Source organism: Manis pentadactyla, chromosome 2 (assembly GCF_030020395.1).
Source record: "Manis pentadactyla isolate mManPen7 chromosome 2, mManPen7.hap1, whole genome shotgun sequence".
NCBI classification, from domain to species: Eukaryota; Metazoa; Chordata; class Mammalia; order Pholidota; family Manidae; genus Manis; species Manis pentadactyla.
Genome location: NC_080020.1, coordinates 182,884,854 through 182,910,194, shown reverse-complemented (window position 1 = coordinate 182,910,194; position 25,341 = coordinate 182,884,854). Strand labels below are relative to the sequence as shown.

Genomic DNA, 25,341 nt, shown 5'->3' with positions numbered 1-25,341 from the left:
AAATTCAGCAGGGTTTTTAACACATCTCTATTGACATAGCTCAGTGCATGAGATTGGTAGATTATGAGTAATGTTAATAGCTACATTAAAAAATACATCTAACATTCCTAATTAGAATAATCTCCAAAGCCAGTTAAATGTTTCAGAAGACAAACAGTTTAATTAGCTAACCTCAGAGGTTCCCCTCCCCCATTATGTGCTGTGGTCTTTTAGACTTGGTGTGAGCCTTTCAAGCATTCTTAAACAATTGGATGAAAGGGGATTTTAGGAAGATTAGAAGAGGGGATGCTTTATATGTTGTTCCTAGTCATGAGATATGCAGCATCTACAAAGTTTTTTACAAAGAAATGAAAATTTGAATAAATTTTACTTTGACTAGTTAGCATGAATTATAAGCTAAAACATCCAATGATAAGACTACTTAATAAATGTATTCTTTTAATTGTAGATAGGAGCAAAAGTACATGCTGGGTGGACTAGCAAGTGATATGGCAGATTAACATTCTCAAGGGGTCAGTGCTTTTTCCCAGAGAGCATGCTTTTGTTGTACCCTCCCATCATGACACTAAATTTTTGAAAAATAAATTCAGAAAGTTGAAATAGAATTGTTAGACTTAAGTCTTGTTTTTTTCTTTTTCCTGATTTCTTTCTACTTACTTGTCTACTCTCGCATAAAAAAGGTTTTGTCGGGGGCTTTTTGTTTTATTGTTACAATTACAAAATGCTGGGGATCTTAGGAATTTGCAGTTCTAGTGTTATATAAATCACTGCTTTCTTTTTTTTTTTTTTCTTAACTTGTTAAAAGGAAAAGATGTCTTCTTTTATACCTAGGGGAATATTGTTTTTTCTTAGTTGCTTTCTGCCTTTTAGTTTTTGGTTTGTCTAAAAATAATGAATGTTATTTGCATATTTAAAGTTTTAAAAATATAGCTGATTGAAAATTGTTAAATGATAAATCCAAAATAAGAATATGTAAAGTTAGATTGGAAAGATTGGTTTATCCAATTGAATATTCAGATATATCCTATATTTACATCATATGAAATTCTATGAGAGCTAATTTTAAAGTAATATTGACTTATTAAACCCATTAAAACTAAAAAATTAATATCCTCTGTGTGAATTTTGTATAAATACATAGTAAGGTGACATTTGAAGTGCAAATAGCTTAATTGAGTTTGAAGGGGGAAAGGTCATTTAATTGGTCTATTGAAATGTTAACAGAAACAGATATGCCATGGAATGGATTTTAATGGCAGCAGTGTAGCACTAATGTCTGTATTCACTGCAAAATTGTTAATTAGAACACTTTGATAGTTCATTTGTTTTTGTATTGATGTGCTTAGTCCAATAGGGAAATCAATTTTATAAAATAAATTTACGTAGCTAGGTAGAACCCTAAAAAGCATGTCTACTTTAATTCCCTAGTGAATAGTATACACAGTAAATCCCAGCTGCATTCTGAGTTGGAGACCTCTGCTTTTCTTCTGGATAATAGGATGGCATCATCATTTTTTCATTTTACTTCTTTGATAAAGTTAAAAAGTTCTAAATGAACATCTGAAATGTCTGAGTCTCTGTGAAACTTTCGTTAGATGAGTATTTCCTCTTTAAGGTGTAAATAACACATCATTCTGGTTGATGTGTTTTGCTAGTTGTCAATGCTGATTGCATTAACTAGGAAAAACAGAAAGACTATTCCAAAGAATATAGGATTTCCTTATTAAGCCTTATTTGATTCATTTTTTGTAAGTGGAGACTTTATTATGAAGTTCTGTTCCTGAATGTTCATCTTATGCGGTGTATGCATACGTAGTGCACTATTTGTGAAGTTAGGAAGGCTGTAAGAATCAACTTTTTAACAAATTCCTAATTCTAACTCATAATATTATAGCAGTTTGTTTGTATAAATTAGTACCACATAATTTATAAATGTTTGAAAATGTGAAGAGTCTTAAAGAGCACCTAGTTTAACCCTTTATTTTACTGATTAAAATATAGAGGCCAGAGTAAAGAGACTGCTGCAGAGCTGTTATATTCTGCCTAGTCCTTCATGTTTTCCTTCTCGTAAGCCATTCTGTTACAGAGTTCATTTGCTTAAAAAAATAATTAGGTAACTAAATGTTTCAAGAAAAACAGTGTACATTTTTAAATGTATTTTGAAATTATATTGGCTTATTTGCAAGTGTATCTATACACTTAAATGAATACCTAGTTTGAATCTCCTATATAAACAATTCTTTATCTACTTTACTTATCTCATGTAGTGTAGACCTTTTGTAGTTTAGACTCCAAACATTAGCAAATATAAAATATTATCTATAATAAAAATTATATTTTAAAATATTCCTATAGGAAAAATAACACATAACTTAGTAAACTGACACTGATTCTGTGAAAATAGAAGCCATTTCTTAGATTTCAGTGGTTTCAAGATTTTTTAAATAGATGGCTGTATAATTGTTAAAATATTGTTGGAAATAATTACATTATTAGCCTTGTACCACTAACATTATAGGTTTGTTAGAATGTGCTTTAAAATCCTTTGTAAGATTATTAACCTTGACTTTTGACTATTGCTTGACTTTTTTCACGTATTTTTCAAACTACATATGTGTGCAGCCCCTACTTAACTTATTGGGGTAATAAAAATTCTAGAACATTTCATTGTACCAGTATGTAAATGTATTTACATAGGAATAAGCCTAGGTTTCCTTAAAGAGGGCAACAGAACTGAAAACTGAGGCCAACAAATAAATGAAAGTTTCTCTAAATCCATTGGATAATAGAGGCAGTGTTAAGGCTAACCATAGTGTTGAACTAAACAGAGGGATTATTCCTGGGTTTTGCATCAGTTGTTTTCTGCCGGGTGGCCTCACTTGTCAAAAAAAAAAAAAAAAAACTTTAACAGGCAAACATTCACATAGGCACATTGAGAAAAGAAGTACACTTAATTCCATCAAAGCTTAAAAAAAAATCAATCATTAATTTATTCTAACTACAATTGTTGGTCATTTGTGAAAAGCATCTGGCCTTTAAGACAAGGAACCCTAACACAAGTACAATATGAACACTTGTGAGAAGCTTCAACTTTGGTATAATGTAAAAAAATCTATGTTAGCATGTATGTAGCTGTATCTAACTACACCTACCTTTGTTTATTTGTAATGCTTTAACTCCACTTCATTTTTTCGGAGATTGATGATGTTATAAATGCAAATGTAATGTGCTTTAAAAATCAGGAAATTGTTAATTGGCAGCTTTAAAAAATCCTGCTTTTTTACATCCCTTTTCATGGTGGTTTAACAGAGTTGTATTTCAGCAATCTTGGCCATTACAAGTCAGAAATGATTTCTAATGAAGTCTAAGTTCTAGATAGAAAATATATTTTTAAAATGGTTTCAGGAGAGACATGCCCTATTTTCCATATGGCTAAGTAATTGTTAAGATATTTGTTTTAAAGCAGGACTTAGACACTCCTGACTGCTTTCTAATTTGATATGGCTAGTCCAAATGATTTTATTCAAGAAACTTTGGTAGGAGAAGGCAGTGAAGTAGATAAATAATTTTGCAGCTATACTCATATTGCAAAGTATAGAACTAATTCAGTCATTATTACTGCAGTAACATCCATTTTTTTAACACTTTAAAACGAGCAGTAGAACAGCTCAATGTTGGGATTCATTTAAATATTAAGCTCTAAGTCAAGTTTGATGTTCTAACATTATATAAATAGGCTCACACCATAACCACAAAATTATACTTAGAATTTGTGTTGTTTTGTTTGTTCTAAGAACAAACTTTTAGGTTGCAGAGAAAGGCCTAAAGAAAGCCTAAAGGGGTAAAAATTAAAGCTTAAATTAGAAATAAAGAAAATTTGTGTTGTTTTAATTACATGCTCTACTATAATATAAATAGTTAATATATACAAACTACTGCTCCATAATGACATACTTACTTAGACTAGTGGTTTCTTACTGTACAAAAGAAATAAAACATGATAAAATCCAATGCTACTGTGTCAGAGGCTTTATATGGAAATGATCCATTCTCTTACTGTAAAACTACCTTTTTACCAGATTACTCATATCCTATATTTGAATCACCACTGCTCTTTAGCTTCCCCTGGGTTTTTAATAATTACAAATTAAGAAAAACTACAAATGCTTCTCATAGATAAGGCTTTGTTCTAAGCAAAATGATAATAAAACACTTTTCCCAATAGAGAAAAATACTAATCTTTAGACTTTTGTCTCACTTAATGCCATAAATATATTACTGTAACAAAATGACTATGCTCCTAAATGCATATTGAATATAAATCTGAAAATTTATATGCAATCTGTAGAATTCATGTGTAAACTTTCTTTAGCCCTCATTTTAGAGTCACTGATGTCCAATGTACTGTTAGGATACTAGAGAAGAGAGGAAAATCACTTAAAACCACTTGTAAATATAACATTTGAAATGGTTCTTTGGGAATGTACAGATTATGGCTCGCATAGGGAGTCCTTCCAGTTCTCTGGGAAAATGAGCTGTTGACATTCTTTTGGGTCATCATCCAAGATAGGAGGGTAACCACAAGGATTTAGCAGATAAATTCATCCCCAAAGACCTTTATCCATTTCATTGCAACTTGGAAACATTCGTGGTGAATAGTAGCATTAATGTAGCCCATTTAGCTCTTCAAAGTAAGCCTTATGTTTAAAAAAAAAGAAAAGAAAAAGAAGATGATGATGAAGAAAATCAAATGACTAGGGAATAGCTTAAGTCTTCTAAGAGGTATTCTTTATTTACATAATTCTAAAGCAACAAACTTTCTCCCCCTCTTTACTGTTTCCACAAAGAGAATTGAGGTCTATTATATGAGCAGTGAGCTTTTAAATTTTAACTAACTGAATGTTACTTGTTAGTTGTTTATGAGAAAGGGCAGGAAATAAATGTTTTAATGTTATATTCTGAAATGAATGGCAATATCTTCAAAAGATTGAAAATTATGTAATTTAGGTTCTGTTTTCTGACTCTCTTTGGACTTTATGATTTGGGCAAAAGATAAAGGCAAAGCATTGAGGGTATGCACTAAGATTCACATACATGTCCTTTCTTATAAATGGTGAAAAAAAAACTTTGTGACTCAAACTGGAATGATACTATATAGGGCTGAATGTGCAGGAAAGGTTCCCACAATGCATTGTGCAAACCTAGGGCTAACAAATAGCCTGCTGCTTTGAAACCCCCCCAGAAGACAAAAGCACAATGAAATGGAAAGCTTACCACCGGTAGCTTTCAAAACGACAAACTAGGCAAACTATACATCTCCACCACTCCAATTTTGTCAGAATGCTAATGAGCTTGCTCTGATCTTTACTCAGCTTCCCGTGTTTTCTACATCTTCAAGGACCACATGGCGCTAGCAAAATAAAGACAACTAAATGAGAATTTCGAATGCTTTTTGTGTTAGGACCTGGTGCTTTTCAGTGGACGCACTCGTTGAATATTCTCAACTTAAAAGAGTACAACAGGGGGTTGGGTATGAACTTTTTAACAGGAGGAAATTTGTACAAAAGTAAATTAGTGAGATGAGGAAAATATGAGAAAAATTTCTGATTAATTTCCACTCCATAATATCAATGACACCTTCAGCCCCACTCATACTCTTCTAACAAGAGATGCTGATAAAAGATGAATGATTCTGTGTTGTTCACAGTGAATGTTTAGTGGTTTTTTAATAGCAGCATTCTACATAAAAGGCACCAGGAAGTACTCCGCATTAGCAGTTGAGATCACTAGTTAATAGGATGATGTCTTTTAGCTTTTGTCACAAGATTATTAGAAAGGATGGGTTTCTGTTCTCATCATTGCATAGTTGGAGTGCCTGTTGAGTACAAGTGCTAAAATACAGGTTTCTCAGTATTGTTTCACATGTAAAGCAAAAAGCCTTTTAATGCAACACCTTTTTCCTTTTTTGCCAGGTGATTTTGTTATTAATCTCTAATCTGCCCCTTTAGCTGTATTAAGTGCTTGAAGTGTTCTGCTTTTCACTGTAGCCTTGATGCTAGTCTATAAACTATAAATTCATTAACATTAAAACTGGGTCTGCATAGAATATTTGATTCAATAATTTACAAAATGGCAGATTGTATAGATTTTCTGGCTTATGGTATACTGTAAAGATATGTTCTTTGATTTAAAGCAAAACAAAACACTTTTTTGAGATTGAAATTATATATTTTTAAGGAACATATTTTTCACTAGGTCTCTGTTCTCTAGCAATCACTGTACACTTAATAGAAGATAGTAGTCAACTCCATCTTTCCCCATACCCATATCTAGAAGAGGAAAATGAAAATTAAAACCTGGTATATTTTTGTATACAAAGATATCTAAATTTAGAGTTAAAACTTATTTTGTACAACTAATAAAATACCCAGGAAAGGAAATTTGATATAATAATATTTTTCAGATTTTCTGTAGAGAAAATTTGGGACAGTTTTTTCACATTTAACATATATATTTCTGATATTTCTGTACACTATTCTTTAAATTTTCTCTTACCCTGAAAAATTAAATTTTTGTACATTGAACTTTGTTCACATGACTTAAGTTACTGCCTCTTAAGATTCTGCAATTTATTCACACTTCTAACAAAATAAAGGGGAAAAACCCTATAGTAGTAAGAACAACTTGGACAACCATAGCTAATAAAGTTGGGGGAAAATAGAAACTATTTTATAAATAAAACACAGAGGGTTTTTTTAAATACCTGATTTTTCTATATTCTCTATCATTTAGTATGATATTTCTTTGCTTCCTACAAGTATATTTGGGAATTAGTATTCATGTAATAAAATATATCCGTTTTGTAGAGGTTCTTTTTTAATAGACATAATATGTCTGCTTTCATACACAGTACAGGGAAAAAAGGCCATGTAACTGAAAAGCATGCATTAAACTAAGTGAGATATCTATTTTGGCATTTTAGTTACAAAACAAAAATAACTGTAGACTTCTCATCAGTGAATATTTTTTTCTAACATCATGTATGACATATGTTGGTAAAATAGAAAATGAAGTTTTTAGCTTAATAAAGTGTAATGTTTCTATTTGATGTTACAGACATAAAATTGAAATGGACAGACAATATTATAATGTTGTCTCTGCAAAGTAACTTTTCATAAGCAGTAACAAAATAAATAAGGGAATTTGGTGCTATAAAGTAAATAAAATGACCTCTGAAGTTCTGAAATAGTATAGACTCAGCCTATTGTTCTCCACTAAAATAATTACTATTAACAATTCATAGGACATTAAATCTGTGTCATAATAAAAATGCCAGCAAAAAAAATAGCATATTATGTCTGAAATTTTTCTAAAGTGTTTAGCAGAATTTCCAAAGGCAATAAGCCACATCCTTTGATAGACTCTAAGAGCTGATAGAACTTACTCCTTTCTGGAAGTAAAATGTTAACATACTTTTGGTAAATGTGGAGCTAAAGTGTGTTTTATGTGTCTGTGTTTTTAGCTGTGTCAAGATTGCAGTTATTTTATGTCATCTAACTCTAAGAATGCAAAATAATATAAAACCATTTTCTAATTGCAAGAAGTGATAGAAGTTCATGCAATTACATTCTAATCCAATACTCAGAAAAATCAAAAGCATAAAAGAACATGTCAATTCTTTCACATCCTTGATTAGCAGAATCACAGCCAGGTGGAAGAACAGTGAGCCAAGGCCCAGCTCTCCAAGGTCTCCATGTGAACCGTCTCTTCAGTGCTTCTGTCCATTACATACAGAAGCCCATCTGTCTTCCATTGCTGTTAGAGTAATTACAGGAGAAGCTTTTCTTCCACACTTAATCCTCAGTATACCTTCATCTGAAAACATGGGCTCAGCCCTTCCAGCGGTGTGTTGGGACCTGGCTGGGAGAATGATAGCCAGAATTCCATTCTAATGTGTTTACTAGCTCAGCTTTAGAAAGGTGAGCCTCAGTTTTCACTCTAATAGAATGAGGACACTATGGCTTTCAAAATAAAAATTGAGAGAAAGAACCTAATATTAATTCACATAAAGGATGAAATTCATTTATTGTTTTATGTGTTGTGATTTCATTCATTCAGCAATTATTTTTTGAGCTTTGTTATGCCTAAGACACTGACTGTAGAAATAAAACCTTGGTTAATGAATACAACAGTTAGTTCAAATTTGGTCACACGAGTCAAAGTTGATATGGTATGGCAGCTATGAGAATTGTGAGAATTAAAGTAGATAATTTATATCAAGCATTTGCATAGTACTTGATATATATGCAGAGGTCAATAATTGTCATCTATTATTATTTTATGTGTCATAGTCTCTTTGAAATAAAAAAATTCCAAAGATGAAAAACACTAATATGTTAGGAATATTACCTATTACCATCAGCATTAAATAAAATATTTATAATAAATTTTGTTCTTTTTGCACATTTATATTTTATTTAATGTTATATATTACATATGTATATGAATAGGATTTTGATTATTGAAAATCATCAATGGTGAACAGAAGTATAATATGAAGAAAATGGCAAAGTTTTTTTGTTTGTTTTGTTTGTTTTTCCATTTTTTTATTAAAGTATCATTGATATACACTCTTATGAAGGTTTCACAAGAAAAACAATGTGGTTATTACATTCACCCATATTATTGAGTCCCCCCTCATACTCCATTGCAGTCACTGTCCATCAGTGTAGTAAGATGCCCCAGAGTCCCTATTTGTCTTCTCTGAGCTACACTGTCTTCCCTGTGACCCCACACACACCATGTGCACTAATCATGATACCCCACAATCCCCTTCTCCCTCCCTACCCACCCACCCTCCTTCATCCCTCCCCTTTGGTAACCACTAGTCCCTTCTTGGAGTCTGTAAGTCTGCTTCTATTTTGTTCCTTCTGTTTTGCTTTTTATTTTTTGCACCTTCAATTTTAAAAATTGGTAATATTCCTAAACACTTTGTTTTCTCTAGGTTTTTCCTTTTGTAGTTACAAGAAGAATTAAAACTGTTGTCATTCTCATTTCTGTACTCTCACAATTCAGCTAATTCAAACATCTTTAATATCTGTTTCTACCTACATTTCATTATTTGAAATACTTACAGAAGGAAAGTATATAAATTATACCTAGAACTAGTAGCACTCAACTTTGGTTGAATTATTCTAATTCATGCAATAGATATTGGATCTTAGGATTTCTAGAGAAGAATCTCTCTAATTCAGAATATAAATAATCTCCTAAGGTTCTCATTTCTAACATTTTCTTCTCTTCTTGGCACTCACTATATGTCCCCACTTTTTACTATATTCAGTCTTAAGGTGACTTTTTCATCTGCTGACTCATGTTTGTTCATTTATCCAGAAGAACAGATGTATATTATTTCTACCAGTGATACTTAGAAAGTATTTTCCACTGCTAGAAGTTTTGAATTGAAAATGAAAAGTATAATTTTTGAACCTAAAGAATTATCACATCACCATAATTTTCAGTTTGGCACATGTCTGTTGCCTAAAGTAAGGTACATCCTTATTCTAGACTGCAATAAAATTTTTTAACACTTAAAAAAGTAGAAATTCCAGGAAAATGTGTTTTTCTCAGCAACTATCTATGAAACAAAATTTAGGCATTTGAACTGATTTGGCAGCAACATGTTTTTCTTCCAAATGTGAAATTAAATTTGTGTAATATCATGCCAATGCTAAAATAACATCTTATACATGGAATATCACCCTTTCTTAAAAAAAAAAAAAACTCAGTGACTTATTGTGAAAGGGCTAAGACAGTGTTTCCCAAATTTTTTATCTTCATAAAAATACACCTGAAGAGTTTGTTAAAACGACATATTCCCAGGTCCTGTCTAAAAGATCCTGATTTGGTGAATCTGGGGTAGAGCCCATATTCTAGGCAGTTCTAACACAGGTGATGCACAGACCACATTTTGAAAAACAAAGAGCTAAGATATGCTAAAGTCACAGTATTATAAGTGCTAAAGGATACTGTAGCACAGCATAGAGATTTAATAAGAACATAGACTTGAAAATCAGCAAAATGCTAGGTAGAATCTGGGTGGTCTTGGACAAATTAACCCCTCCAAGCCTCTATTTCCTCAACTGTTAATTTTAAAAAAAGGTTTATAAAACCTATTTCAGAAGGTTATTGAAAGCCTAAAATATGTTCATATAAGATACAATTTATATAAGAATACTTAGCACAAAGCCTGTAAAAGGGTTAGCACTCAATATAAAAGTAACTGCTGCCATCAGTCATAGTAGTAGTTTCATTACTTGTTACTGTTTTTACCTTTACTTTAAAAATTTCCTCAGCTTCTACGTAATATGCACATCCCCCATCCTATCATCTCTTTTCTTCCTTCAGTGCATGCACACACACACACATTTCTTTCCTAAGAATTGCCAGAAGAACTGGTTTGGCAATTTGGCATAAGGCTGGAAAGTTTTTGGTATTTTGGGTTTTTTTTTTAACCCTTATGTATAAAAAGTAATTGATAAACGTTTGTATGAACATTTTCACAACTAAATAAATACTAGGAGAAAGCCTTAGGAACTTGCTAGTCCTTCAGTCCATGTAAGTTTCATTGACCTGATACAGTAATTATATGAGTTTGATGAAGCACATACAGAAATTAACAACCATAGTATTATATTTTAGGAATTTATTTTAGGAAACCATGTAGGAACAACTTTGCAAATACATTTTCTCCTCTTTGGTTTCATCCTGACACTATCCTAAGAAGCTTTCCCAAGATTTCTTTATTTGATCTGACAATGACATGAGAGATGGCTATGTGAATTGCCTCCTCTGTCCAGAGTCAAAATTGAGGCATTTATGGAAAGATGCATGCTCTGCTCTAACAGCTTTCTCCCAGTTTCCCCAAATAGAAACATTTTTCTTAAAAAATTCATATGTTGTTGAACAGAGATGACTGGATATGTACTGACTCTTACTAGGCCCCTTCATCTTTAGGATAGAACTGTCCAATTGAATAGCCGTGAACCAACCTTTTATTGTTGCAGAGGCTTACCAAGTTCTGCTTTCAAATCATTATTCATTCTATAGTAAAGACATCTCCAGCTCTTATTCTAGTGAATTGTAAATTAGTGTGACTTTCTTTTAGCTACTAGTTATGTTTTTAACATTTTCATAGGCCTCTAGGTATATTGCATAAGAAAACTAAACTTAAATAGTCATTACTTCTGTTCCCTGTCCCCACATGTCACTTCTAAGCTGGATTGTGAAAGGTATTCATTCACTCAGAGTGGCTCTTTCCTCAGGAAATGTTTATAAGTTAAGGAAAAACCGTTGAGCTGGTATCTACTTTTTTAAATTAGATATTTCTAAATGCTTAATACTGATTAATTTGTAATAGTGATTGCTGAATAATTTTTTTCTTAAAGGTTTCTTGTTTTTGTTTTAATTGGGGGATTTGGATGTGTTTAATCAATTCATCTCTTCAGAGAGAGGACGATTAATCAAAACTGTGTTATTTCTACAGCTACATAGCCTGAAAGGATTAAGTTTGGTACATCTCTGTATATATAAAGTTATTTTTCCTGAGGGATTATAGTGAACTCTACTATCAAAATAAGAGTATATGAATTAATTTTCTCCTCTGTTTTTATACATGTGACATTGAGTGGGAGATGATATGTAAATTCACAGTACCCAGAGTTATGAACATCCAACTTGTGGATGTCCTCTACATTTACTGACTGGTTATGTACTTCACCCACCCCAAGGTCGCCCAGTCCCAACTCTTCCAATGCCAGTTCACTCTGAATTAATAGCACCACTTGGTGGCCAAAGCTAGGAATTGTGTAAAGCACCAGTATTTCTATCCTACCAGAATGTTTTCCCTGACTAGGCACTTCTGAGCTGGAATCTGATGTACGTGGTGATAGCTGTTATTTGTTGTCCTTTTGAAGGATCTGTCTCTATAAGGAAAGTTAAAAATGTAAGTCAAGGAAAATACTTAGGCTGATACAATTTTTTTTTATTTAAAAAGTGAGTTTATTATGAATTTCAGTGCTTTAAAAAAGTACAAGTAGTTTTGTATTATGGGTAAAAAATAACCTTCCCTGGATAAAAATTATTAAGATAATCATATATACTTTATATATACTTTAATTTCTCATGAGACTAAAATTCAAGGGAATCAAAAATTTAAACTTTTAATAGCATTTGTTTTGACTCAAGTGCTTATTTTGAATCTAAGTAAAAGGTTAAATAAAATTATACTGAACATTGCAAAATTGTCGGTGTAAACTAGGTGGCTATTTTGCTAAATTTCAAAATGTACAATATTAAATGGAATGTTGTAAGGGCCAAACAGACTTGGAGTTGCCCGTGGCTTTGGGTGGAAATGTATGTTAAGTGATTTAGATGTGATTGCTCTGACCTTTTTTTCAATGAGCTATAGCTTGGGAGAGGACCTACAGCAAAAAGGCATACAGCTAACTGATGGAATTTGGCCCGTAAGACTTATGCCAGAATCTGAGAGAAGTATCATGACATTCTTCAGTCCAAGGGGTATCTGAAATTTATATCCTGATTAAAGGGGGAATTGGCCATATCCTAGGGATTAAATAGAGGAGAAATCTAAAAATAACTTTATCTTTGGGAATTCTAGAGAATGTGGGATTCACACATTTGACTTCCTTTCTCCGAATTTCTGACTGACTGAAACTGCTGTTAGCAAGATAACCTTTTACACAGACTTAACAGAACATGTATAACCTCAGGAAGGGAAATGACTCATTGAGGGTTTGCATTTGAGTACCTCCTTTAAGAAAGAAAAATGGTAACTTTTTCAAACAATAAGGCTTCTCTCTCACTTACCAACTTCACATTTCCCTGTATGGCCCCGGAAGATGACTGGTTAGCCAGAGACGGGTAAGATTCCTCAAGGGAGGAACAACCTAAGACAGGCACAGTCGCAGGGGGGCCATCAGGTGAGAAATTGGGGATCAACAGAGGTGAGGCTTAGAACCTCACCCCCCCGTTCTGAGAGAAATCTTCTGCATACGTGGATGTTTTATTGCCCTGGTCTAGCTTGGATTAACACATAGTCTACAGGCACACACCTGATCATCTACATGTGCTCTCTTACAACACTAAACTATGTTTTCTACCTTTATCTTGTATCTACCTACCACTTCAGCATTTTATTAAAAATAATAATAATAAAGAGAGAAATGTGGTATCCACATATAAATCAAGTATAAAAACCAAATGAGTATTCATATTTGAACTGACTGTTTAGTGTTCATAATGCATGAGCAAAACCGAAAGTTTCTGTGATGACTGCCCTTGTACTGTTCACTATGTAACTTATTCATTATGTAAGAATTTGTTCTACATGTAAAAACTTGTTTGTTATGCCTCAGAAGATTGGAGACTGACAAAAATTAGGCTTGGGGTGGAATAATGATTGTGCATTGAGCATTGACTCCCCTATACAGAATTTTATTGTCGTTAACAACCATTTGATCAATAAATATGAGAGATGCCCTCACAAAAAAAAAAAAAAAAAAAAAAAAGGACAGACTTCCAATGGTAAAATAAATTAGTAACCGGGATGTAATGTATAGCATAAGGAATATAGTCAAGATATTGTAACAGCCTGGTAGGGTGATAGCTGGAACCTAGAATTATGTATATAAATGTTCTACCACTGTGTTGTACACTTGAAACTCATGTAATGTAATACTGTGTGTCAACTACCCTTCAATAAAAAATAATTATTATAAAAAAAAAAAAAAAAAAAAAAAAAGAAAGAAAAATGGGTATTGGGTTGTTGATGGGCTTCCATAATTGAGGGGAATGAAAAAGTTGAAATGATGGTAGCACTCATATTGGTCAACTGGTCCAGTAAAATAAGATATGTAAACACACTCGAAATGTCATGCCCGATGCAACTAACATCTCAAAGTTGCATCAAGGTGCCCAACATGTTTACTTTTGTGTGTAGGCCTTTCTGATGCTTGCATAGGCAGTCAGAAAACCTGAGAGAGCTTGCCAAAAGGAGTCACCTTGCCTTGTTCATCAGTGATCCTAGGAATCAGACAGCCAGGGAGGATCCTGAAGCTTGAATTAAGAATGTGGCTCCCTTGGATTGGGGGAGAGCGCATGTGTTTGTGTGATGGGGGATGAGGGAAAGAGAAAGAGAGGAATGAACATAACAATTAGCGACCACCACTATATTACTTATATAACACTTATTATAGGCCAGGCAGTATTCTGAGTACTTTACATATATTAACTCAATCTTCACTAAACCCTATGAAGTAGTACTATTCTCTTCCATTTTACAAAAGAGGAAATTGAGGCATGGGGAGATTAAATCATTTGCCCAAGTTCCCATAACTCTTAAAAGGCAGAATTAGAACTTGAATGCACCCTGACAATCCAGTATTAGGCAGTGTTCTTGTTTGGCCATTTTCACTGAAGGATGCCTCAAATGTTCAAAGAGAATCAGAGTAGCTTATTGCTCAAGAAGCAGGCAGGTCTGTCCCTTGGAATCCCCTGTTTCTGGGAGAGATCATACACCAACCTATAATTCAAGGATCATGTGGATCTATTTGCATAGGAAGAAAGGCTGACTGCCCTTGATATCTTTGATGTACCACTCTGAGATCTTTACATCCCAGTGGCCAACAGGGGAAAAGTAAACAAAATATCTACTAATGGATAAGCCAAGAGAACTGAATGGTTTTTTGGTTTGTTTGATTGTTTGTCAGAAGTTTGGAGGCCTGCTTTTTGGTGTTGGGTTTTGGTTTTTTTTTTCTGTTTTGCTTACCAGGACCACTCTGAAGGCTTTGTCAAGGTTGGCCCGAATTCTAAATAAAAGGCCTGTCCTGATAAGCCTAGTTACCTATGAGTGTCAAGTAGGGCCAGACTACCTGGATTTGAGGCCTAGTTCCACCACTAACTAGCTTTATTACTTTAGGTAAGTTACATAACTTCATTAAATATTTGATGTTATTATTATCATTATATCATCATTATTATTCCCAGCCTATGAGAAAGTCACTGGTTATCAGAAATCTTATAAAGGAGCTATATGACATAGAGCAGCCTCTCTAAGATACTGTTGTTCCCAAGGCTTCAGGAAACAGCACTGTGGACACAAGCCCATCATGCATGTATCTTCTGTACCCTGGTAAAGAGAATGGCTCCACTGAGAAGGATGATGAGCTTTGGATGAGGTAGTACACTGTTGAAATTCACACTAGTCACCCAGCCTGGTCTTGAAATACAGCTTTCACTGCATTTGATTCTTAAGTGTTGTATAATTGTTGAAGCCCTTGAAGGTTAGAAGGCTACTAGAGATGATTCCATAGAGTCCTACTTCCGTAGGCTTCTGTGTTTTGAGAATGTATGTGATCATAGGCTAGAAAGGGATGAGACATAATACCCTTCAGCTCTCTCTCTCACCAAATTAAAGATATTTAAGAAGGCACATAAGGAAGGGTATACCCCAGTGTTATGTGATTATCTGAACTCAAGCATGATCAATGAAGGTATCAAGTAAAAGAGAAAGTTACTGTCCAGGTGATGTATTGGGGGCTAGGAATTCAACTCACCCTTATTAGAAACTGGAGGCTCTGAAGACACCCTGGGTATGACTTTTTAAGGACATTTAAAGACATTAAGCAACATTAGAGGAGGGGATTACCTAAAAAAGTAGCTGACTAACTGCATAAAATATCTTCAGAGAAATTACATTAGAAAGAAGTGTCTTTGGAGCACATTTGGAGCATATCTACCTGGTTTATCCTTCTATATTTAAAAAATGATATATATTTAATTTTCCACATTTTCAATAGAATCTGATCTCTACCTTTTCCATTTTTTTATATTAAGCAGTATTCTATGATCTACTTTGTTCTAAAATCTAAAAAATCCACTGGAAATAACTAGACTGTCATTACCTGTAGCTCAGCCACATTGTAATGTCACCATAGCTATAGCTGTCTTCTGTGTGCAGCAGTGACTGATGACTCAGGAGAGCATTTGCTTTGTTTTTCCATCTACAGAGATGAATTTGTACTGATTCACCCACATTTTTCACCTGTCCTAGTTATGACCAATGATGTACTCACTGTACTAACTATAGATTTTGTTGTGACTAACAAAGATTTAAAATAAAATTATGTCCATGGAATTGTTAGATGTTTTCCCTCACTCCAGCTCTCCCTGATAATGGGTTTGTCTCCACACTAGACTCTGAACCCTTTTGAGGGCAGGAACTACATCTTGGTCATCTTTGTGTCTCCAGTTCCAGGTTCCAGTGTGGCCCATGCCATCCTCACTCTGCTCATTATCACCATCTCAGCTAGCATTCTGTCTTGGGCACTGTGCTAAGGACTTTACATGGGTTTTTCATTTAATTCTTCTAACAAACCAGATGAATTTTCAGAAGTAATAGGATTATTCTTATAAATGAGGAGAAACTGAGGCTTAGAGAGGTCAGTTACTTTTTTAAAACCAAACTGGAAAAAAACCATTTCGGATGCAGATAACAATGTTTATCTTATTTGCATCATATTGAAAACTACAGATGTAACCAGCCACAGAAACTATAGACAGCATACAATTTTACATTATGCTTGGCCATACCAGAATTTATAGTATTATCTACAGGAGTTTCTCAGAATTAATGTAAGCAAACACTCATAAAGGTAATCCTTAATTTACAAGAGGTTTTTTTTTTTCTGAAGTTTATTTATAAGTCAGATATTTTCTTAAATTACGGATTGGATTCTCAGACCACCCTATAATAAAAGCTGTGTGCCAAATGACCTAAAAAATAGATGAACCCCTAGTCTCCTAATAAAAAGATTCCCCCCCCAAAAGAAATCTTGACCTACTTAAAATATAAAAGTTTAGAAATACCTTTTATATTATTTAATTTTGCTATATATACACACATATTTAAAGTCACATCTTAAAATACATTAATCTAAAGATATTGCTTCTCTCCACTCCTGCTTTTGAAAAAATAATTTTATTCAACTGTTCATGTTCACCTTAACATTAATATCTCTGTCACTTCTAGAGCCATCCTTTAAGTCATTTCCATGGCATGACTATGAGAAGGCTCCAGGACAGGGAGAGGGGTAGAAAGGAGTCTGCTAGGTGCATTACAAACAAAGGGGGCTTCAAAATAGGGGGAAACTGGCAGGAGAAGCTGTCCATCTGTAATCATGGCTCACAATTCAAGTTATCCCCGTATTGAAGGATGCCTAATTGATTCTCCAAGTAGACAGTAGTCTGTGTGATTGAATAATGGCTATAAAAGTGACTCACTATGTTTCATCCCACTTTACAAAATATGTTAAATGTACTGGTTTGTTAGAAGAATTAAAAGAAATTAAATACAGTTTCAGAGTTTTATTCTGAGTGTTTTAACTTGAGCTATTTGTAGATAGTCAAGATAGGCATGTATTACCTGAAATGTGGGTCATGTTAATACCTTTGAAAACTCTTAGCACTGAGAAGTTAGAAGTATGTAACTTTTAAAAAATACTAAACTATAAGTAAATACTAAAAATTTCATCATTTGTAATTTTTCCCGTGACTACTTCCATACTTTTTATTTGTATTTATTTATGTGCTAACTGAAGTTTGTGCTTAGTTTACCTTTTGTGAAATCTAGCACTAATCTTTGGTATAAAAAGTGCTGTTCAGCAGCAGACTCACAGAACCCAAGAATGGACTAACAGTTACCAAAGGGAAAGGGACCGGGGAGCATGGGTGGGAAGGGAGGGATAAGGGGGAAGAAGGGGAATTACGATTGGCACACATAATGTGGGGGGGGGGCACGGGGAAGGCAGTACAGCACAGAGAAGACAAGTAGTGATTCTATAGCATCTTACTACACTGATGAACGGGGACTTGATAATGGGGGGAATCTATAACCATAATGTTGCTCATGTAATTGTACATTCATGAGACCAAAAAAAAAGGTTAGAAAATAAAAAATAAAAAGTGCTGTTCAGATTCTGTTAAGGAGTTGTGACCAGAAGACTGCTGTTATTTTCTAACGTTTAGAAATAGTTTCTTAGTATAAGTTTATGGAGGAAGAACTTCAGCAAAGTTGTCTATACTTCCTCCTGTAAGAAGTTACATACATGGTAGAAGTATGTCAAAACCTATCTGTAGAGTGATGTTACCCCGAATTTATTACTACATTCTGTTTTACCACATGGGTAAATAAAATGTGCATTTATTTTGAGAGAGCATGGTAGTTTTTATTTTACTTCAATAAAAAGGAGACAGGATTTTCCCCAAAGTTTATATTCCTAATATTATAACAAATTTATCATGCCAAGCAAATAATTTTAAGACAGTTGCTGCTGAAAACATCAGTAAAGATGATGAGATTCTCCATTTATGTTGATTGCTCTTTAAGGATATTCTTGGACATTTATGAGCTATTTGCCTATATAGTAAAATTTGTTTTTAAAATAAAGCTCTACTTCCTAAGTTTGAATTATTTTCTAAAACTGGAGCACTAGAGTCCTGCAACAAATGTTGGCTTTGGAGTTTGTGTCCATGACCCTACATAGCTGTAGTAAGTTCATCTTTTTCATCCATTAAATTAATCTGCCAGATTTCACTTCTTTTGTTATTAAACCATGTTTCTCCAGTTAGTTGGACTCCTTCATGTGTCTCTCATATATATTGCAATATATATCTTTCAAAGGTCATGATATTCATGTTATACTATCAGGACAATTTGTAATGACAACTTTTCCATATTTATGTTTGGTGTGACTTTGCTAAATTGTATTCTTTAAGAGCCATGTGGATCACTAATCAGCTATCTGCTATGGAGCTGTAGCAGGAGTTCAACATTCTTTAATGTTTTCATGGTGGAATATCTTGAATTTGTTTATATGTACAACAACAGCCTACCTCTCTGTGTTTTCATGCTTTCCCACTAAATCCATCTTGTGTTCAGCTAAGATTGTATTGTATTGTTCCTTATTTTGCATATATTATATAAGAATTGATGGTCTAAAAATATATCTTTGTAACTAGATTATAAGTGTATGGTGAAAGATTAATTAGGAAGGGTTAATTAGAGAGTTTTTAAAAATAAGATTCATAACATGACATCACTTTTATTCATTTAAAATTTACATTGAAAACACTGCTCCTGAAAAAAGATTGAAAACTATATATAAATTCCTGGATGAATAAATGAATTATTGAATGGAATTAAATCTTAAGTTTAAGTCCTTTTGGAGGGGGGATATGGAATATAAAAGTGGTTACTGTAGTCAAATACCATTTATTAAGTATATCACATGTAGTACTGTGTATTATGTAGCTTTCTGTTAAGTGGCTCTTGTTAACTGTGTGGGAAGAATGAACTAAAGTCATATTTACAAAGTTAAACTTTTCCTGCCATTATTCTTGATTATTTAGTAATTTTTATAAATCACATTCCAACTACAGTAATTGGTTAAAAGAAAAAGTTGACATTGAGGGAAACTGACATTGTGAACTCAAAAAAGATATTACTTTCCTGGAGGCAAAATAAAAAAATAGAAATCTTTGAGGAAACAAAGCAGAAAAAATATATTAGCAGAGATTGTATTAATTAGTCAAATATTTTTAAATATTATGGTGGTGTTTTTATTGGCAGTGTATTTATAAGCATGAAGCACTATGTTTAAAAATTTACTGTTTTCATATTTTAGTAACTGTATACTGACCTGTAGTATTTTGTCATGTTTTATTTCAAGATAGTCTTCAACAGTATATGTTTTGAACTTTTCAGTTCATGAAACAGAAAAAAATTTAAGACTTAAAAACATATAAGTATTGTTTCTCAGGTAGCAAAAATGCAGTTGTAATTAGAAATTAAAGGTAATTTTGAAAGAGGTAGTTAGGTGAGGTTAAACAACATAAAATGATTTATGACCATTTAATAAAATAATGACAGTCTTCATTTTAAGCTACAATGTAAAGTGCTTTATTCTGAGATTATGTATTGTGGCAGAAACTAAAACTGCCTTTTTTCTAACAGTGCCAGAATACAGCCTCTTTTTCTTTTTGCACTAACAAGACTGCTTTACCACCACAACCCACTCTAAGTAATTAAATCAATCCTTTGTACTTACCGTATTCTCCTCTAGTGACGGTACTAGATCTGATTATATGCTTCATGCATATTCAAAGTACTGCACTGACAGCTCTTTAATGAGCTCTTACTTAATCAGTATGAACAATGTTCATCTTGTTCTTTTTCCCTCCTGCATTAGAGCTAGGAACAGTCGGGAAAAATGAAACATCCAGCATTCATTTGAAAAATATATTGTACTTTGAAAAGTGTCTAAGCTGAGGAAGTTGCATTCTGCCCTTTAAAAGTCTGATGGACAAATTGGATTACTAGTATTGGATTAAATAACAAATGGTTAGAGGAGAAATGAGAAAAGCTTACTGTGATCACAGGCTTTAATATTTTTTGTTACTTATAAAGCTAAAGGGGTCTTTAACCAGTTATTAAAGTCAGGATTAATTTGTAATGGTTCAATTTACTGGCTTTCAAAAGCTTTTTAAATTTAAAAAATTTTAAATCTCTGAAAACAATAGTGTGATGATGTATTAGAAGAAAATTTAATTTTTTTATTACTAAGCTAAGTATAGATTTCCATCATTGTACACTATCTCACATAAGGAATCAGTAATACAGAATTGATTTAACCTCTAATATGGTTTTCAGTTAATTTATATAATCTGTGTAGCAATGTATACTATGTCTTTAAATATTTCTTATTGTTAGGCTCATTTCCTTTTGAAAATTCAGACTATTGTATTATTATTCATTTCCTAAGAATTACAGGACGGAGATCTTTTATCCTTAGCTAGAAATCATAGCCATGAGTTAAACTGAAAATAACACAGTACCATATCAATATTGTTATTCTCAAGGAAGCAGTCTTCCATTGAAGAAAATGATGCTAATTTAAGAGTAGGCTAGTTGTTTCTAGTATTGCCTGAAAGCTTCAATTAAAGGTTAAGTTAAACTCAAAGTTTTAATATGTCTATATTTTTAGAAGCCACTTAGGTTATAAACACAAGAATTAAGTCTTATTCAAAAAATTAAATATCATAAAAACTGCACCTATTAATATTGCACACATGTGTCATTTCACTGATCAAAAAGGCCTTCACCAGGGTACAATTGGCCCTTTTCCAAATTGCAAGCTTTTTCTCAGCTTTTTCTTTTTACTCTTTCTTCTTTTGTTGTTACCCAGGGATTTGTGCCTATCGCAGCCTATATCACATGACCAGTGTCAAGCCATCACATGGTCCAAAGTGAATACAAAACCAGCTATCCTTAAAAGAGAGATTAAAAATACTGTAAAACAATAAAGACTTTTGTTCATACTCTACAAGAATCTATCCTAAATCTGCTTCATGCCATAAAGTTTTACAGCATTTAATGAAAGCACATATCTTCACTGTTTTTCCTAATAATGAATAACAGATACTATTTTACAGGGATGCTCTGAAGTACATGTTTAATTTTTTGCACACAGATCAGCTCTTTATAGTCTATTTTCATTCTGAAAATGTCTTCAAATTTCTTTTAATATGGAAATAGTTAAATTATGGTACATCCATAATTTATGCAAGTATTAAAAAAGAGTGAGGAAAATCTTTGAACAGCATAACAAAAGAAGAAAATCACAGGGCAATATTATAATGCCATCTAACTTATGTTAAACAAAAGAAGGCTGTATATGTCTGTGTCTATAGATACAGTATATAAATGTGTGACAGACATAGCTATGTGGTCTGGAAGGAGATAATGCTATACAGTAATAGTACTTATTTTTGGAGAAAGGAAAGTGGAGTGGGGAATTGAGGATGTGGGGTTGATGAAAGAGGACTTGACTTTTTACTCAATTATACCTCTGAATTATTTGAATTTTTTAAATGGACCGGTAGTGTGTTTGAAAGTTAAGAAAATATCTCACTTAAAAAGAAAATAAAACAGGGAATTAACTGGGATATTTAATTTTTTATTAGATATTTAAGTTAACCCTATGAATCTATACAAAAGTTAGACTGAAGTATTAAGTAATGGTCTAGCAAAACAATAAATTAATCATGGGTGAAATTCCAAAAAAAAGAATGAAAAAAAACGGTCAAAGAATTCTAAGTTTGACTAGGTTCAAGTTGAAGAAAGAGGAAGGAAGAAGGTGGGGAATTAATATTTTTCTTGAGTATATTGTAGCCTGCTGCAACATGAACAATATAGTGGTATAGATGATAGAATGGATATTAGGGAAAGTGAATTGTAAATGTGCTCATAAAATGTGTAATCTAAAATTTTAGACCTCTCTGCTCAAATGTTTTCTGACTTACCAAGCGTTATTATATATTCATTATAATGTGCTTTTTCAGCGAGAGCTGTAGGTATTTTTTGTAGCTTGTTTATTTACAATGTGTTTAAAATAATTTGCAAGTGTTTACCCCATTAGGGACGATGAGTTCCGGAATGGATATACACATTTATCTTTAGTTTGCTTTTGGGGAGAAAAATAAGAGAAAAAGCAAGTTGTTACAAGTAGAAGCTTTCACAAAATCTCTGGACTTTTCTGATCTTCCTGCTAGTCTTTAATTCTCATAATGATTTTTTTAATGTTTTGGGTTTTTTTTATCATGACCATGTCTGTCAGTGCCATGAGCTCCTCATAATAATAAGTCAGCCTCTGGGGAGGATTTAAAACTTGGAACACTTTTTTTTTTTTTATTGTACTTAGTAAGATCCATAGATATGTTCAGGGGGACTGAAATATACATACAGAATAATGCCAGCTTTAGAAAATTGGCTTATGAATTTTTAAATATTGATTTCTTTTTTCAGGCTTTGGATTTTAATCTTATGTTACTATAAACAATCTAATTTGTGCTATTGGGGTAACTAAAGTAAGTTTCATGTTTTTAAAAAAACACTTGTGCTAAACTATTATTTGGCTGGTAAAATGTCATATAATGAGAAGAAAATCTTTCTGAATTATAGGAAGGAACACAGAAGAGGAAGAAGCTATGATGCAGGAATGGTTTATGTTAGTTAACAAGAAAAATGCCTTAATAAGGAGAATGAACCAGCTCTCTCTCCTGTAAGTACTCATGACTATGCTTGCTTTTCCTACAACATTGGTGAATCTTAGGCGCCTATTTTAAAATTAGGTTCTTAGGGTTTCATATTTATTAGGCTTAATTTTTTTATTAGAGATTATAGTATATTTTATATAAAAATAACGCATAGGATATAACCAATTTTCATCTGAGTAGTAAGAATGTTTAAATAGAGTGATAGATACTGGAAAAAATGTTTATTATACAGAAAGCCATGAAACATAAACAATTATTGTATTTAAGAAATAAAGCTACTGTGCACAAAAAGGGTGTTTGGATTATATTAAAAGGTAGAGAAGAAAAAATAAAATTGAAGTTTATTTAACATCAAATTTTAAGTTAAAAATTAAAATAATTCTTAATAAGGACAAAAGTATCTTTGTATTCTATAGATGATGTACCCTAAATTTGGAGAAAAAAAGATTAATGATTTAAAAAGAAGTGACCATTTAATGCTTGCAAGAATTACAATAAAGTGGAGACTAGACCAAATGAAGCCATTCTTAGACTTCAGCACTTAGTTCATGATAGTACTTAATGTTTGTTCCTTTTTGCTCACTGGCAATATTCTTACATTATGCCAAGTATAAGGAGGAAGCTTACATGTTTTATTTTAGTGAAAACCTCTATTTTTGTCACTTCTGCCATACCTAAAAATTTTTTGTTAAAAAAAGTTATGAAGGAGCACAAAACTTAACTATTCCTGAGGTTTTAATTGTCTCTATACTAAATTTGCACTGGTAGTATTTTCATGTTTCTTGTATTCCCTTTACATGGAGTTCTAGACAAAAGAGGATGTATTATGAACTATGAAAAATATTTTACAAAATAGCCTTACACCTGGCACTTAATACAAGAAGCATTGAGGAATGAGACTACTTATCTGCAGATTCAAATATTCCTCTGTGCAATCAAACTGAAGGAGAGAAACAATAGTACTAGTAAATATTCAACCTGAGGAAGGTTTTAGTTTTGTATATCATTTGTTTGGAGTAGCTTTAAGTTTAAGAGAAAAGTCAGTTATGAGTCCTAAAATCAATGTAACCTAAAGGTTCTTTTAAGTGTTTAATGATTTAGTAATTAGCATATTGATGAACTTTTGCAACTTGCCTAGGGAAAAAGAACATGATTTAGAACGGCGGTATGAGCTACTGAATCGGGAATTGCGGGCAATGCTAGCCATTGAAGGTAAGAAATGCTGTGGTGGGAGTGAGGTGTATAAGGTATCAATTGTCAAAGAGACTTGAATGGTGTAATTAATACTCTTATGGTCTCACTAGGTGTGGTCTGACTAGGGACCTACAGGAATTGCAAATAAATGCCTTAGAGTCAGAAGGCAATAGTCATATGAAATCTAAGTCATATAAACCCTAATTCAGACAGATAATCATTATACTGGCTATTAAACACAAAATTAAGTTAACATTTGTTGGTAAACTTAAATGTCCATAAGATGGGAAATATAAGGAGTTAAATTACTTAATTATATTTTATTATGTGCAATTTAAAGTTGTTTCCACTGGGGAAGTTTGGAAAAGATTCATCATTTTGATTTTTCACATTCAAATTCTAAATTTTTCTTTAATATTTAATTGGTGTCAACCCTGAAATGTCTTCAGTCTACTGGAGTTCTTAAGATATCAACTCCTATTAAGTGACTGTTCAGGCAAAGATTGGCAAAGGAAGATGTGAAATACTTTCACACTTCTCATAAAGCTTTTAAATGAATTGTATAGTAATTCTGAGCAGTGTTTATAATATCAGTAAACATCAGCTATCTTAACTATGGCATTTGCTATATATAATTTTGTTTTTTAATTCTAAGGCATTTTAGAATGCTGTTCTCCTTGTACTTAGTTGAGAATGTCTTGTAGTTTAAAGATGTCTGCTTAAAAGCTAATTATTTGGGCTCTGTAAAATGGACTTTTTGTCTAATCAATGCAAATTGATTTTCCTATTCTGTATTGACCTCTTAACCCATTGACTGTCCATGGTAATTTCCTTCTTCACCTGAGAATACCTGATCCATAATAAGTCAATTCTAATTAGTTCAAAAACTGGACATTTAAGTTTGTAAGGTAAAGTCAAATGAAACCACATATTTTAAAAATGTTTTAATTAATG

General features: G+C 32.7%; 1 protein-coding gene across 10 annotated transcripts in view; it reads left to right on the top strand.

The window, feature by feature from the left end:
* Window positions 1-25,341, top strand: part of EHBP1 (EH domain binding protein 1) — a 445,289-nt gene that overhangs the window by 413,193 nt on the left and 6,755 nt on the right. For all 10 annotated transcript variants that reach the window (XM_057497152.1, XM_057497151.1, XM_036890374.2 and 7 more), the window contains 2 exons: window positions 23,099-23,198; window positions 24,332-24,405. In XM_057497152.1, coding sequence (XP_057353135.1) covers window positions 23,099-23,198; window positions 24,332-24,405 — 174 coding nt within the window. The remainder of the gene's footprint in view (window positions 1-23,098; window positions 23,199-24,331; window positions 24,406-25,341) is intronic.